The sequence below is a fragment of the Syngnathoides biaculeatus genome, chromosome 15 (genome assembly GCF_019802595.1).
Source record: "Syngnathoides biaculeatus isolate LvHL_M chromosome 15, ASM1980259v1, whole genome shotgun sequence".
NCBI classification, from domain to species: Eukaryota; Metazoa; Chordata; class Actinopteri; order Syngnathiformes; family Syngnathidae; genus Syngnathoides; species Syngnathoides biaculeatus.
Window position 1 is genome coordinate 14689875 of NC_084654.1, and position 14298 is coordinate 14704172.

The following is a 14298-nucleotide window of genomic DNA, read 5'->3' on the forward strand; positions in this document are numbered from 1 at the left end:
AGCGCGGCGCTAGCATTAGTGTTAAGCTCTTTCTGTGTACTGTCTTTAGCATCCCATTTTGAGAATCCCTGATGTAGATAATAGCAAAAGTGACAGAAACTTAAACCTAACCTGTTTCATCCTGTCAAATTCGGTGTCTGATTCACTCGTGCTGCCGATGGGTCTCACTCTGCAGCGCAAGAGGACAAAATCCAAACTAAATCAGCTCTTGCATGTTCACTAGAGTAGAAGCATTTTTCTGTTCCCACCTTGACACCAGTGAGGACTTCTCTGCAGAGTTGGATCTCTCCCATGGCTTCTTCAAAGCATCTAACAAGGAGCGAAGCGGGACTTACAATTTTGTTGCCCTGTTGCTGATTTTCCATTAACAGCCAAAACCCAAACTGAACCAAACACATTTACAAGCACGAAATACCTGTTGAGTTCTGACCAGGCCCGCGACTACCAGAGTCGTCCTGTGAGTGAAAGAGTAAATGTTGATTTCGGGATTTAAACAGGTGACCTCGAACTATTACCTTAAAGCTTGAACAGTGAACATAATCAAGCTGTGGCACAACAAGGACGATGAATACTTTACCTCATCAGGTTTTTCAGAAGCTTTCCGTCTAAGAGAGAAGAAAAACAGTTTTTGTAAAACACAGGATGTCCCAAAAAAGGTGTCACTCTTGACTACCGTAATTTCTGCGACTTTTTTCACACGCTCACAACCCTGTGGCTTATGCGGCGATGCAGCTAATTTGTGCATTTTTTTCTAACAGCCCCAAGGGGGCACTCGAGCGGAAAAGGTAAGAGTGAGACCGGTGGAATATAACTGACTTTTTCTGGTATTTATTTGACTTATTTTAACCGACCCTGTTAGTGCTGCGCTAGCATTCGCGCTGTGCTAGTGTGTTGCTGCTGTGTTACTGCCGTGTCGCAGTGATTTTTACCAGTATATATATATTTTTTAACCGGCTCTGTTAGTGCTGTGCTACCATGTTTGTTAGCGTGTAGCTGCCGTGGCTGTTTTTTTTTTTTTTAAACCAGCCCTGTTCGTGCTCCTGCGTTGTTGCTATGTTAAGCTAAGCTAAGGTACTAAAACTTTGAAAACACTTTGTGTGTACCGTCTTTCTTTGTAAATATCTCGTGTTTCAATGTGGGTTTCAACGTGGGCACTTGCGGCTTTTACGCGGGTGCTGCTTATGTATGTACTAAATGGTATTTCCTTTACAAATGTGGTGGGTAAGGCTTATAATCAGGTGCGCTCTGTAGGCCGTAAATTACGTTAATCATTGCTTGCTTTCAAAAATGACAAATTAAGCGATTGATATACAGTATACATCTACAACTCTCGTGGAAAGCTGCTGTCATTTTTAAAAATAGCTTTTAAGCGTAGACTTAATTTATGAAAGGAGAGCCAAAGGACTTTTATTGAACGTAAGCGCAATGAGCACACTCACGCAGAAGCTGCTGTCAGCCACAGCTCACAGCCAGACACTCACACAGACTCGCCGACGTCACCCCAAATGTCCTGTTTTACCTGCGAGCTAATAAGGCATTCATCTCCTGCATCAGACCCTCTCCGCCTCCTCCGCTCCCACCACTCGATCGGTTGGAGTCGCTTTTGCCGCTCGATCCTGGCGGACTGCTCTCGTCCTGAAGCACACAAGCGCAACTTTTGCTGACTTTCCTTTTTTTTCCACCCATAAATCACAATCACAGAGGCTTTACCCCTCAGGCATTGTTGGATTTGGATTTTTTTTTTGTTTTGACTGAAGTTGGAAATTTCAAAGTCAGACAAAAACCCCCACCCAATAAAAGTTTCATGAGCCCAGCATTAACACAGCTAAAGCGGTTGGAAAACAAGGAAGCGAGGTGGACGCTCACCCTTTGAACCTTCCGAAGCTTGGCCCCGGCCAGCGCGGCCGCCAACCCCGAGGGCTGCTGCTGCTGCATCCCATGGGGACCCCCGGAAGGCCCCCCGCTAGCGGGCAGAGGGGGGGGCATGGGCGGGGGCACCGCCATCGGGGGCGGCGGACCCGGCGGCGGCGGAGGGGCCGGGGGGCCGGCCGTGGGCACCGGGACCGCGGTCGGAGGCGGGGCCACGGACAGCATCGCGGGGTGACCTGCGGAAACAGGGGCGCCTGCGAGGGGCAAAGTTAGAGCTCCGTTAACGGCAGCGACCCGCTGGGTTGCCTCCAGGGTCCTGGGCGCTAAGCTAGGAGGCGAGAAGCTCACGCGTTGTTTGACTTTGCCACTTTTCCGAATGGGCGGGGCTCTTTTTGTGTCCAATGGAGTTCCAACTACCTGCAGTCTATTGAAGCTCGGTATGAAAACATAATCAATGTATATATTTATATGCATTTTAGGGTCAGTTGTAGCTTTTTTGTTTTATTTTTAGACAGGTTTTTTTTTTGTATTTGATTTATTTTGGTGTTTTATGTGACAGTAACCAACCTAAAGTGTTCTTTTGTTACTAGATGATTTTTCTTGTTTTTTTGTTGTTGTTTATGTTGAAGCACATATCATTGCTATATGAAGTTTGCTGTTAAAAAAAAACAAAAAAAAAAAACAAAAGTTGAATTGACCAAATAAGCACTTAACTGTTGGTGTTCATGATGATTTAAACATGGAAATGTGTGTTTGGTAAATTATTTCTTTGTTGTAACAATGCTTCTTGGCAATAATTCCTATACCTTTGAAAAGCATTTATTTGAAATTGAACATTTGTGGGATTTGCAGTAGTCGTGAGAAAATATTCTCTGCCAATGAAGCTTACTTTGCTGTTGCTCTCGGCAACGTGCGCGCTGTAAACTGACGTTGCGTGCGGAGGTAAATCATGCTCAGTGTTGAGGCCAGATCCTGATGACATCAGGTGGATGGTATTGTAAAAAAAGACGTGGCGAATGCCAGAACGATGAGAGCAGAAAGAGCTCGTCTGCTGTGTCGCAGGAAATGATTAGATTTGACTTAATTGGTCAAAATATTGTTTATTCACAACAAATAATGTATCTTTATCTATGGCGGCGGCATATAAAGACAGACAGGCTCTCCTATTTGATGGCAGAAAGTGTATATAATTGACTCGTGTGTCCACTTTCTGGGAAAATTTTGTTTGGTGGTGTCCAGTGAGATTTTTCAAATGTCAGATATGTGCCTTGGCTCAATAAAGGTTGGAAATCACTGGCTTAGAGGATGGAATGTTAGGCTTTCCTTTCCTGCCATGAAACTACGTTACAAAAAAAAACAATACCGTAATTTCCGGCCTTTAAACTGCGACTTTTTGCATTTTTTCCTAACAGAGGACACTCGAGCGGGAAAGGTAAGAGTGAGATTGGTGGAATATATGTGCCGAGGAAGTGACTTTTACCAGTATGTTTTTTTTTTTTTTTTTTTTACCGTCCCTGTTAGCGCTGCGCTTGATTTAAGGCTGTGCTAGCGTGCTGCTGCTATGTTACTGCCGTGTCTCCGTGATTTTTATTGGTATGTTTTTTCTTAACCGGCCCTGTTAGCGCTGTGCTATTGTGTTGCTACTGAGTAGTGCCCGGAGCTGTCAATTTTTTTTTTTTTAACTGGCATGTTTTTTTTTTTTTTGTTTGTTTTTGTGCTACCGTGTTGTTGCTATGTTAAGCTAAGCTATGGTATTAAAACTTTGAAAACTCTGTGTACCATCTTTCTTTACCAGTACCAGTTGGTATTTTCTTTACAAATTTACTGGGTGAGTCTTATCAGGTGCGCTCTGTAGGTCGGAAATTACGGTAACATGCCAAACACAAATTTCCTTATTTTTTTGTGCTGTTTATTGTTTTTCCCACTCGGTGATGATCCGTAAGGGCCAACAAGGCCTTCTCTGCTCTCACCGTTATTTACGACCCAAAATCTAATATGTGTTTCAATTTTATGATCTTACTCCCAATAGTCAATTTTCTTACTTTTGTAGCATTTCTCTTGGCTGCTTCCAGGAAATAAATGTGGATGTTTAATGGGGTATTCCGTCCAATGAGGTTCCAGCCACCAAGTGTTGTCACGTCAATCTAATCTGCTAAGGGCCTTCAGAATCAATAGTGCTTAAACTATATTAGTAACGGTGGTGTTTGTTTAGCCCATCGCATTTCAAATTCACCTCAAAGTTAGCTGGCTAACTGGCCCACAATCATGTCGACATTTTTCTGGCTTCTGATTGGTTGGTCAGAGCAAAAGAGTTTCTGTAGCAACCTGCAGACGTTTAATAATCAGCATTTAGGATGTCCATCCATCCATTTTCTTCGCCGCTTAGTCTCACGAGGGTCGCGGGAGTGCTGGAGCCGATCCCAGCTGTCGACGGGCAGGAGGGGGGTACACCCTGGACGGGTTGCCAGCCAATCGCAGAGCACATGGAGACAAACGGCCACACTCACAATCACACCTATGGGCAATTTAGAGCTTCCAATTAATGTTGGATGATTTTGGGATATGGGAGGAAACTGGAGTACCCGGAGGAAACCCACGCAGGAACGGGGAGAACATGCAACCTCCGCACAGGCGGGGCCGGGATTGACCCCGGGACCTCAGAACTGTGAGGCCAACGCTTTGCAGCTGATCCACCGTGCCGCCACATTTTATATCAATTGTTTATGTCATGTTAAATGTTGATTCTGACGGTATTTCGAGGTGGGTTTAGTGTGTTGAGTCTCCACCGCAGGCCGAGGTAGCAAATGTTGGGGCTGCCACGGGTGTGACACCGGAGAGCTATTTGTTTAGATCAACTGTTGACATGACGAGCATGAGCCATCTGCGGCTGGAACCGGTCTCAAAGTTGGTTCCCACCCCGAAACACCTGCGTGTGGGAGCAAAATTTGCATCTACCATATTGTTCTTTTTGAATGCTAAACAAACACACACACAACTTCCTCAGTTTTCCTCTTCATACTTACTGCTGTTGGTCATGGGAACCTGCTGGGGGACGGGGGAGGGGGTCTCCTTGGGCGAGCCCCCATCATTGTAATAGGGGGGCGAGGAGGTGTTGCTGAGGGATTGGCCCTGCTGGTGGTGCACCTGTTGCTGAGGGTGGAAGGTGGACGGGTACTGGTGATTGGGGGCGGGACCTGCGGGCGGCTGGCCTACGAGAGGCGGCAGAGGCACTGCCTCGCAGTACTGAGGGGTAAGCGGCAGCCGGTGGGAGTGGGGGGAGTACGAGTCGTCTGCTTGGCCGTTGGCGTGAGGGTTGGGCTGGTGGTGGGTGCTCGGGTCGAGCGGTGGGGGCTTCGTCCTCACGCCCGGGAGAGAGTGCGCCACGGGGAGGGCGGGCTGCGGCGGCGCCAACCCCTGCCTGGCGGGCACGGCCATCGTGACTGGAGGGGAGGCGGAGGGCGGGCACTGGGCGTACATTTGGTGCAAATGAGAGGCGGACCAGGTGCCGTGTTTGGGGGGCAGCGTGATGTCTTGGTGGTGCTGGTGGGCGTGGCGCGCGGCGGTGGGAGGAGACAGGGGGATCTGACGGACCTGGCGGCCCATCGTGGTCACTCCCGCCTGGACTGGCGAGAAGGCGGAGGCCAGCGAGGTGGAGAGCTGGGAGGAAAGCTGGGCCTTGTCCCTCGCCGTCCCCGCCTCTTTCTCTTGGGAGGGAGAGGAGGAGGCGGAGGGCGGGGAGGAGGAGGAGGAGGCCACACGGACGTAGGACGGGGGCAGCGTGCTAGCTCTGAACTGTCTGTACTCGGGCGGAGTGTCGGGGTGGGCGGGGGGTGCGCACACTTTGTATTGGAGAGTGGAAACGACTGTGAGGGGCAACGGGGTGGGGGGAGGAGAGGAGAGACAGAAGGAGATGCGGACCAAGGAGGGCGACAAACAAAGGAAAACAGAAAAGAGAAAAAACGTGAGAAGAATGAAAAGCAACCAAGCCAAGATGAAAAGATTAAAAAAAAAAAAATCAGGAGCATAATTCAAAAAACGGATAATCGCAAATAAGAAAGAATCAAAATATCAAGCAGCAGAATGCAACATGACCAAAAAAGCATATGACATTTCCCCCCCAACAGCAGCTGGAAGAAAGAGATGGCAGCAGAGCATGTTGCAGGGGCTTGGTGGGGGAGGAGGAAGTGGGGGGTCAGGGTTAAGGGTTAGAGGGTTTCGGGGAGGGTCACTGATATCGTCGAGTGGGACGAAGGACATGTTTAAGTGTTTCTGTAGAAAGACGAGCACGTGTAACGTGTGTGCACATGGAGAAAAGGGCATCGCGGGAATGTGGGTGAGTAGAAGGGATCAGGAAGTAAACAGTGCTCTCTATTCATGATGTCATCACTTCCAATGTTTACTCTACCTGACAACACACTGATAGCGAAAAAAAAGACAAAGCAGAGCAAATACACGCCGGCTCCTCTCAAGTTGCGGCGTGAGTGTTAAACGCTAAGAGGACGGCGACGGGGGGGGCGCCGCGGTCGGGCTGGCGTGCGCGGCGTTTGCCGAAGCCTCACCTGATCCCGACGTCCGCCGCTCCCTCTCCTTGTGCGCCTGCATCTGATGCTGCTCCATCATCCTTTCGAGAGCAACCACGGCGCGTCAATAACACTTCAACACTCACGCGCAATTGTGACTGTCACGAGCACCCGGATCGGCTTTTGTTGCGCAACATGAGTGCAATCTTATGAGATCCAACACAAAAGCTGCATATAACAATGATAGTAATGAAATACTCTGTTTGCGGTGGTTTACAACTGCATGGAATCGCACTGGTGGCCGTTTTTCATATTTCTATTACCTTCTGTCAAGTGATGTCTTTGTGTTACGTGAGAAGTCACCAAATAGGCTGCAGGAAATAAGCCGATTGAATTGTAGTGGTCTGAAAATGATCACAGTTTATTTTCTTGAATCAGCTTTGTGCTTGATTAAATGGAATAATTTTTAATGAGCAAGTAGATTTGCCTTGGTTCAATAAAGTTTGAGATTTAGTAATCTATTACAGTAAAGCCTCGGTTCTTGAACGTCCCCGTTTTCGAACAAATCGGTTTTTGAATGAAAATTTTGCGGGTTTTTTTTCGCTTCTGTTTTCAAACGAAACTCAGTACTCAAACGCCCCCGACAAAACCAGGAAATAACATATTGCGCGAAGCCAGACCAGCTGACCCACGACGCGCTTTGTTGTGAATTCCGAAGCTGGCGAAAAAACCCGGAAATAACATAATGCGTGCAGCGCAAGGAGCTGACCCACCCACGACGTATTTTCTTATTGTCAATTCGAATGCCCCCCAGAAAAATAACCCGGAAATGACATAACGCGCGCGGCGCATCCAGCGCACTTTTGTTATTCTGGATAACGCAGCCTTTGTACACAGACGTGTCCCGGTAGTGACTGTTGTTTTTCTTCTTATCGAGGACGACCGCATTAACCCCCAATCATGGCTCCAAAGAAGGCAAGTTGCTTGTTTAAAGTTATTCTGCACTTTTGTTCATAAAAAAAGTTGACAAGGCTGGGGGGTGAGTCGCTCCAGATACGGCAATGCACTCCCAGCCTAGCGTACTCTACTACTGAAGGAAACATTTTAAGCAAAAAATAAATATATTTCTTAAATTGTCTTATTATATAAAGTATCTAAATATACATGTATTTCTACTATGCATTTTCTTATCAGGAAAAGCTAAAAAAAAATGCTTGAAAAAGCCTTAATTTTTGGGGGGGCTTGGAACGCATTATTTTTTTCCCATTCATTGTAATGGGAAATATTGATTTGGTTTTCGAACAAATCACTTCTTAAATCGTTTTCTGGAATGGATTGTGGTCGAGAACCGAGGCATCACTGGAAAATGAAAAAAAAAAAAGAATGCAGCAACACCAACACCGTATTCAAAATACATTTAGGAAATGCTTTATTGGACCTTCCACTTCATCATTGTGAAAGTCAACAATAGTTTAATATACAGGACTCAAAATAAATACCACAGAATATGTATGAGATGATAATATTGATTATTTGTGGCTCACCTAAATAAGATTTGTGAAACGCTGCCTTTTGTAACAGAATACAAACAAACGTATTATACATGAACAAAGTTCTACCAATTGGGTATTTACTCAACTGCAGATGGCAGCAAGTGTCTATTAGGCACAGTTTTATTTGTACAAACATCCATCCATTTCCTTAGCCGCATATCCTCATGAGGGTCGCGAGAGTGCTGGAGCCTATCCCAGCTGTCGACGGGCGGGAGGCAGGGTACACCCTGAACTGGTTGCCAGCCAATCGCAGGCCACACGGAGACAAACAGTCGCACTCACAATCATACCTCGGGGCAATTTAGAGTGTCTAATTTAATGTTGCGTGTTTTTGGGATGTGGGAGGAAACCGGAGTGCCCGGAGAAAACCCACGCAGGAACGGGCAGAACATGCAAACTCAACACAGGCGGGTCCGGAATTGAACCCGGGACCTCAGAAATGTGAGGCCAATGCTTTACCGTGCTGCCTGCACAAACACATTTGAAAAACAAAAAAATACCGCACACCCGCAGCCCAAGTGACGATAAGCAGTACAGAAAATGCCTGGAGGGATATCGAACGATGTTGCCAGTATATGTGAAGCTTCCAACAAAATCCAAATGAATATTATGGAAAACGTCGCAACCAGCCGAAGGGGCATCCCAAACTCCTGCCCCAAGTCACCATCTCATTTGTCTTTTGTATCGGATCTCATGAGATTGTACAAGGTGTGTGCACTGAAGTGACGAGTGAGCGCTGAGCTTAGCTAGTGACCGACTGTACCTCCTCTGGGCCTCGCTCTCCTCGGAAGAGGGTCCATTTTGACGCTGGACGACTGGACCTGAAAGACAGAAGTGAGGTTGAGCGATGACTAAACGAAGAAATAAAAATCTTGGACATTGTGTTCAATCATTACACAACCCCCACACTCATATTTGTTCAGCGGCAATAATGGACCTTTCCAACCTGTCAATCATTCGTACAATAATAGCCAATCAGAGAGCAAGAGAAATGTCTATTTGCCTATTTGTATCACATCCGACTTTTACTTTTACTGTTTGAAGGTAAGTGAGGGAGAAGTATCTTCTCTGAGTTTGATTGAATTATTATCAGTGCTTTATACGTTGCAGGAGAACAACTTTCACTTTTGTTAGCGTATCACTGACCTGGTGAATGAAGTGTGTCATGTTTCATGCCGCAGAGTCGGTTAGTGATACGTAAATGCGCCATGTCATGCAAGAAAAATCTCTATTTGGCTATTTGTATCACATAAGACTTTTAAGATTGAGCACTGGGTTCGATTACGAGCCAAGTCAAATGAATACACCCACTCACTTATAAAGACTACAATGATATTTCTCGTGATCTTTCCAAGTAAAAAGTCGTCACCCTGCTTTACACGCACAGTACCTTTCCACTATTTTATCCAGTTGGATTTCAATATGAAGTTTGTGAGGCGTCAAACTTTTTTGCATCGATCGCCAACATTTCGCTGTCACTCTGACATTGCGTCCCGCTCCGTCCAAAATCTTAATTCCGTGTTCATATCCTTGCGTGAAATAGTTGAGACGTCTCTGAAGAACTCTCGTGGACAAGTCTGACGCATTTGGCAAAGAAAAAAAAAAAAACCCCAATATTATCTGGAATATGCGATAGAGAATCGACTTCAAACATGTTATGTTCAATCGCCATTTTGAAATCTTGTGGGACATGGCTAAGGGGGCGGAGCTTAAGGTCGCCATTGGAAAGGTCCATTAACCAGAACATTTACAACTACAGTTTCTCCTGCGCTTTGCAAAATCACCCAAGTGTAATTGTTTACGCTGAATCTTTGTAGTGACAAACTGCAGGCATTTGTGTAAAACCACATTATTTGCAGATTTGTGCTATTTGACTTCTGGCCTGCTCAGGATCCTATCCGACTTGCGGATGTAATAGTATCGGCCCAACCTGCATAACATTGCATTGAAAACCCGAAAAACTGCTTTGGGAACCTGCGGCGAAATGACCCAGATGCACGGAAACGCAGAGCGCGAAAAGGAGTTTTGTCACAGGTGACATGGCGTGACTCTTCCCCGTGACTGACAAAGAAATCCGCTCTTACATCATCCGGAAGCTCAAACATCGCGTTGCTGAACAGGCGCTACATCGCGCTCATTGGAGTTTTTCCTGACATTTCAAGAAAGATCCGTTCACCCTGTCTCCTCTCACCTCGCGCCTCTGCGTCATGGTTACCCACAGCAATACTGGCGTAAACACCCGTCCGTCTCCTGTTTAGGCATCAGAGTGACACTTTGTTTACACCAGCAGCAGAAAGGCAAAGTCATTCAAAGCACGGAGCCGAACGCAGACGCATCAAAAACCGCCAGGCGCGCTCCGCCCGCACATGTTAATGAAGACAATTATCACCCCGTGCTGCAAGCGCATCCACGTGTGCGTGTTTGTAAAGCCGACATGAAGAGGTGCCGGGCTGTTGCCATGGCGAAGGTCAAGGATGAGCAGAAGGGCCCAAAGGGAGCCGAGCTGGGCCTGAGCGGGCTTGTTTTTGATAAACTCGAGCGACTCACGCAGACGATGAGCAGCTAAAATAAAAATGACCTTTCACTAGGAATAAAAACAGACTCCTATTCACGCTGCGCTTTGGACTAGATATGATGGTCCGTAGATCTCATAAATGAAATTGATTCAAATTTATGTAAATTGAGTCATAATGGGCATAATAATGGATGCATCGATGAACGGATGATTTAATTCTTCAGTCTTCATCTTCCATACTGTTTCCCCGTATTGGGGCCAAGACTACAAGTATTAGGGACTTGAAATTTAGCAATTGTTGAAAAATAGTTCTAAAAAAATACTACCAGCACTGTAGCGGAGTGGTTAGTGCATTTCCTCTGAGGTTTGAGGTTTGAATCTTAGCTCAGGAGTTCTCAGTCCGTGGGTTTTATCTGGCTTCTTGGCACAATCTAGAAATGCATTTTTGGTTCACTGAAGATTATAAATTGGACATATGAGTAAAATGTGTGAAAGCGTGATTATTTATCCATGCAGCTATTGTATCGCCATAGGCTGGCGAACACCTGTCAACAAGTCTCTAGCTAGCTTTAGGTTTAGCTCTAGGCTCTAGCTCACCTGTGGCCAACTACTGATCTAAAAAAAAAAAAAAAGATTGGCTGGCTCCATTGGCCACCAAAACTGAAGTCGCTATTCGCCATCTTCATACTCCCAAAACAATCATGCCGACCTGTGCTGTGATTAACTGTGTTAATCGCCAGTTTCGTGGCTGTGAGATAAACATTCCACAGGTAAGTTAGAAAGATTTACTTTGACGCTGTTAAAGTTTGTTTGTGAAGGGTTTTTTTATTTTCTGATTAATTCACTTGAACAAAGTTTTGTTTACGGTTGTTGTTCACTGTTCACTCTCTGCTTCACCTTTATAGGCCGACGGTTTTTTGACAAAAAAGCGATGTAAATATTTTCCCAAACTTCATCAGTGGATAAGCAAGAAAACACATTTTCTGTGAAATTTTTGATGAATTGAACATGATACAGAACTCTGCAAATTGAATTTGATTTTCAAATGCGAGGAAACAAGTTTCAAATTTCTGTCTGAAATAGGACGTCGCAGACACTAGAAATGATAAATGTGTTTCGCATGTATTTCCCCATTAAGAGTCCTTATTTCCAAAAATATATCTAACTGATTGACTTAAAATCTAATGTTTTTATGATGCAGGAGAAATTGTGGAAAGCACACTTTATTTTATTTTATTTTTTTACATATGAAAACAGCGTACCAAGCAATTCTTATAAATAACTGATCAATAAAAACGGTTAATTTCACCAAGAGTTGAGGAAAATAATTACGCAAATGCTCATCGCTTATTACTACAAGCAGAAACCACTGATGACTCATTGACAGATAATAAACGAGCAGATACACTTCACATCTCAGTGCTCTGAATAATGGAGTGTGTGGGTGTGTGTGTGGGGGGGGGGGGGGGTTGTGCCGACATTATGTCTCCATACGTGACACTTTAACCACCATTCGAGTCACAAGGGCAGCAGGTCTGGCATGATGTCACAGTTAAACGCATTCTCTTCCACGCCAGCCCTTTTAAATAACTCGAAACCAGAGAGGCTGGGGGGGGGGGCTGTTAAATGCACAGTGGGCGACTCCCAAAACACACCCAACTAAATATAATCACTATATAAAACCACATAACAGTATAAAGTCTTTCACGGTGAGCTTTAGCTGTAAAAATACTTTCCGGTCTCCGTCCTATGAAACTATTAGTTCTTAAAATTATTCGCCACTAGAGGGGAGTACAGCTCACGTAAGATTGAGACTAACATCTGTGCATGGGAGTGAGTATTGACACACAAACAGGCTCACTGTGTTGTTCAACCCTTGGATGTTGTTTTCATTCTTATGAAAAGAAAAAGAAAAAGACTCAAGACTCCTTGGCCTTGGCTCATGTTCTGTGAAAGACGATCAGAACGTATTTCAACACGTTCACATTCAACACGGGTTGTTCCGCGGACATTTTGTGCTCCTTGCCCTTGCAACATTGTTTCAAAATACTCTTTCTGTTCTCATGTTCCCAAAGATTTTACCAGAGGTGGGACTAAGTCACATGTGCAAGTTCACCCACTTTCAAATTTCAAGCAAGTCTCAAGTTAACGTGACGAAAAAAATTCAAGGCGAGTCCCCGCTAAATTTCAAGAAAATTGACTTCAGCCATTATTTGGGTCAAGCAAGCCGGTCGAAAAAGGGTGATGTGTCCTCTCTGGGTCGGGGATGAGATCCTGCCCCAAGTGGAGGAGTTCAAGTATCTTGGGGTCTTGTTCATGAGTGAGGGAAGAATAGAGCGGGAGATCGACAGACGGATCGGTGCAGCGTCTGCAGTGATGCAGACTTAATATCGGTCCGTTGTGGTGAGGAGGGAGCTAAGTCGAAAGGCGAAGGTGTCAATTTACCAGTTGATCTACATTCCTACCCACACCTATGGGGACATGCTGTGGGTCGTGACCAAAAGAACAAGAGCCCGGATACAACCGGCCGAAATTAGTTTCCTCTGCAGGGTGTCCGGGCTCTCCCTTAGAGATAGGGTGAGAAGCTCGGTCATCCGAGGGGCTCAGTGTCGAGCCACTGCTCCTCCGCATTGAGAGGAGCCAGATGAGGTGGTTAGGGCATCTGATCTGGATGCCTCCCGGACTCCTCTCTGGTGAGGTGTTCCGGGCATATCCCACTGGAAAGAGACCCTAGGGACGACCCAGAACATGCTGGAGAGACTATGGCTCACGGCTGGCCTGGGAACGCCTCAGGATCCCTCCGGAAGAGCTTGAAGAAGTGGCCTGGGAAAGAGAAGTCTGGGTATTCCTGCTGAAGCTACTTCCCCCGCGACCCGACCCAGAGAAGCGGTAGAAAATTAATGAATGGATGGATGGGTAGAAGCTTGCTCAGTCACAACAAATTTTCGCACATTTGCCAATTTGTATTCATTTTTGTTAGTTAGGTGTAATAATTGGAGTGTTTGTAAACTTTGCCCTTCATCCTGGCGGAGACTCTTCTGTCACATAGAATACCAAACACCTTCCGCTAGCTGTTCCAACCTGCTTGGACCTTGTTTGTTCACTTCCTTACCATACTCTCCATTGCTCTGTATTGTTGACCCAAAGTATTTGAAGTCATCCACCCTCGCTATCTCTTCTCCCTTCCAGTGCGTGCCTCCATCTTTCTAATTGTTCCTCCACCTGCTTTCCGGCTTTCACTGCAGATCACAATCTCATCAGCGAACATCATGGTCCAAGGGGAATCCAGTCCAACCTAATCTCTCAGCCTATCCATTACTACCGCAAACAGGAAGGGGCTCAAGGCGGATCCCTGATGCAGTCCCACATCCACCTTAAATTCTTCTGACACACCTACCTATGTCCTGTACTATTCTAACATATTTCTCAGCCACACTGGACTTGTGCTTCCAGTACCACAGTTCCTCTCTTGGTACTCTGTCATAGGCTTTCTCTCGTCATTGTGTCGACAAAGACACAATGTAGCTCCTTCTGACCTTCTCCACGAGCATCCTCAAGGCATCAGATTAAAAATGACATGCATTGATTTTGGCGCTCATCTGTCGTATATACTGTATTGGTATCTATGTCCATTACCTTTGTGCACTTTGTAGAAACTTTGATGAAGTTCCGTCTATCACATTACGGACTAGCGCACAAAAACTATCTGAATAACAAAATTACGAACAGCACTTCAATAAACTCATGTAACATCATCTGAAAATCAAACTAAGAGAGGCGTTCAGAACAACTTAATGCTGGTTAACTGACATTCATGTGAGATGGTAAAAACAACATGAGC

The 14298-nt window shown here is 45.7% G+C and overlaps 1 protein-coding gene across 4 annotated transcripts in view; it reads right to left on the minus strand.

Annotated features, from left to right (window-relative positions):
- The window catches only part of evla (Enah/Vasp-like a), a 45330-nt gene that overhangs the window by 3387 nt on the left and 27645 nt on the right, over nt 1-14298 (minus strand). For 3 of the 4 annotated variants that reach the window (XM_061842851.1, XM_061842850.1, XM_061842849.1), the window contains exons 4-12: nt 8706-8763; nt 6429-6490; nt 4893-5732; nt 1867-2123; nt 1520-1635; nt 578-605; nt 416-455; nt 249-309; nt 112-169 (exon numbers count right to left, since the gene is read on the minus strand). In XM_061842851.1, coding sequence (XP_061698835.1) covers nt 112-169; nt 249-309; nt 416-455; nt 578-605; nt 1520-1635; nt 1867-2123; nt 4893-5732; nt 6429-6490; nt 8706-8763 — 1520 coding nt within the window. The remainder of the gene's footprint in view (nt 1-111; nt 170-248; nt 310-415; nt 456-577; nt 606-1519; nt 1636-1866; nt 2124-4892; nt 5733-6428; nt 6491-8705; nt 8764-14298) is intronic. The other variant, XM_061842852.1, reaches the window with a different exon arrangement.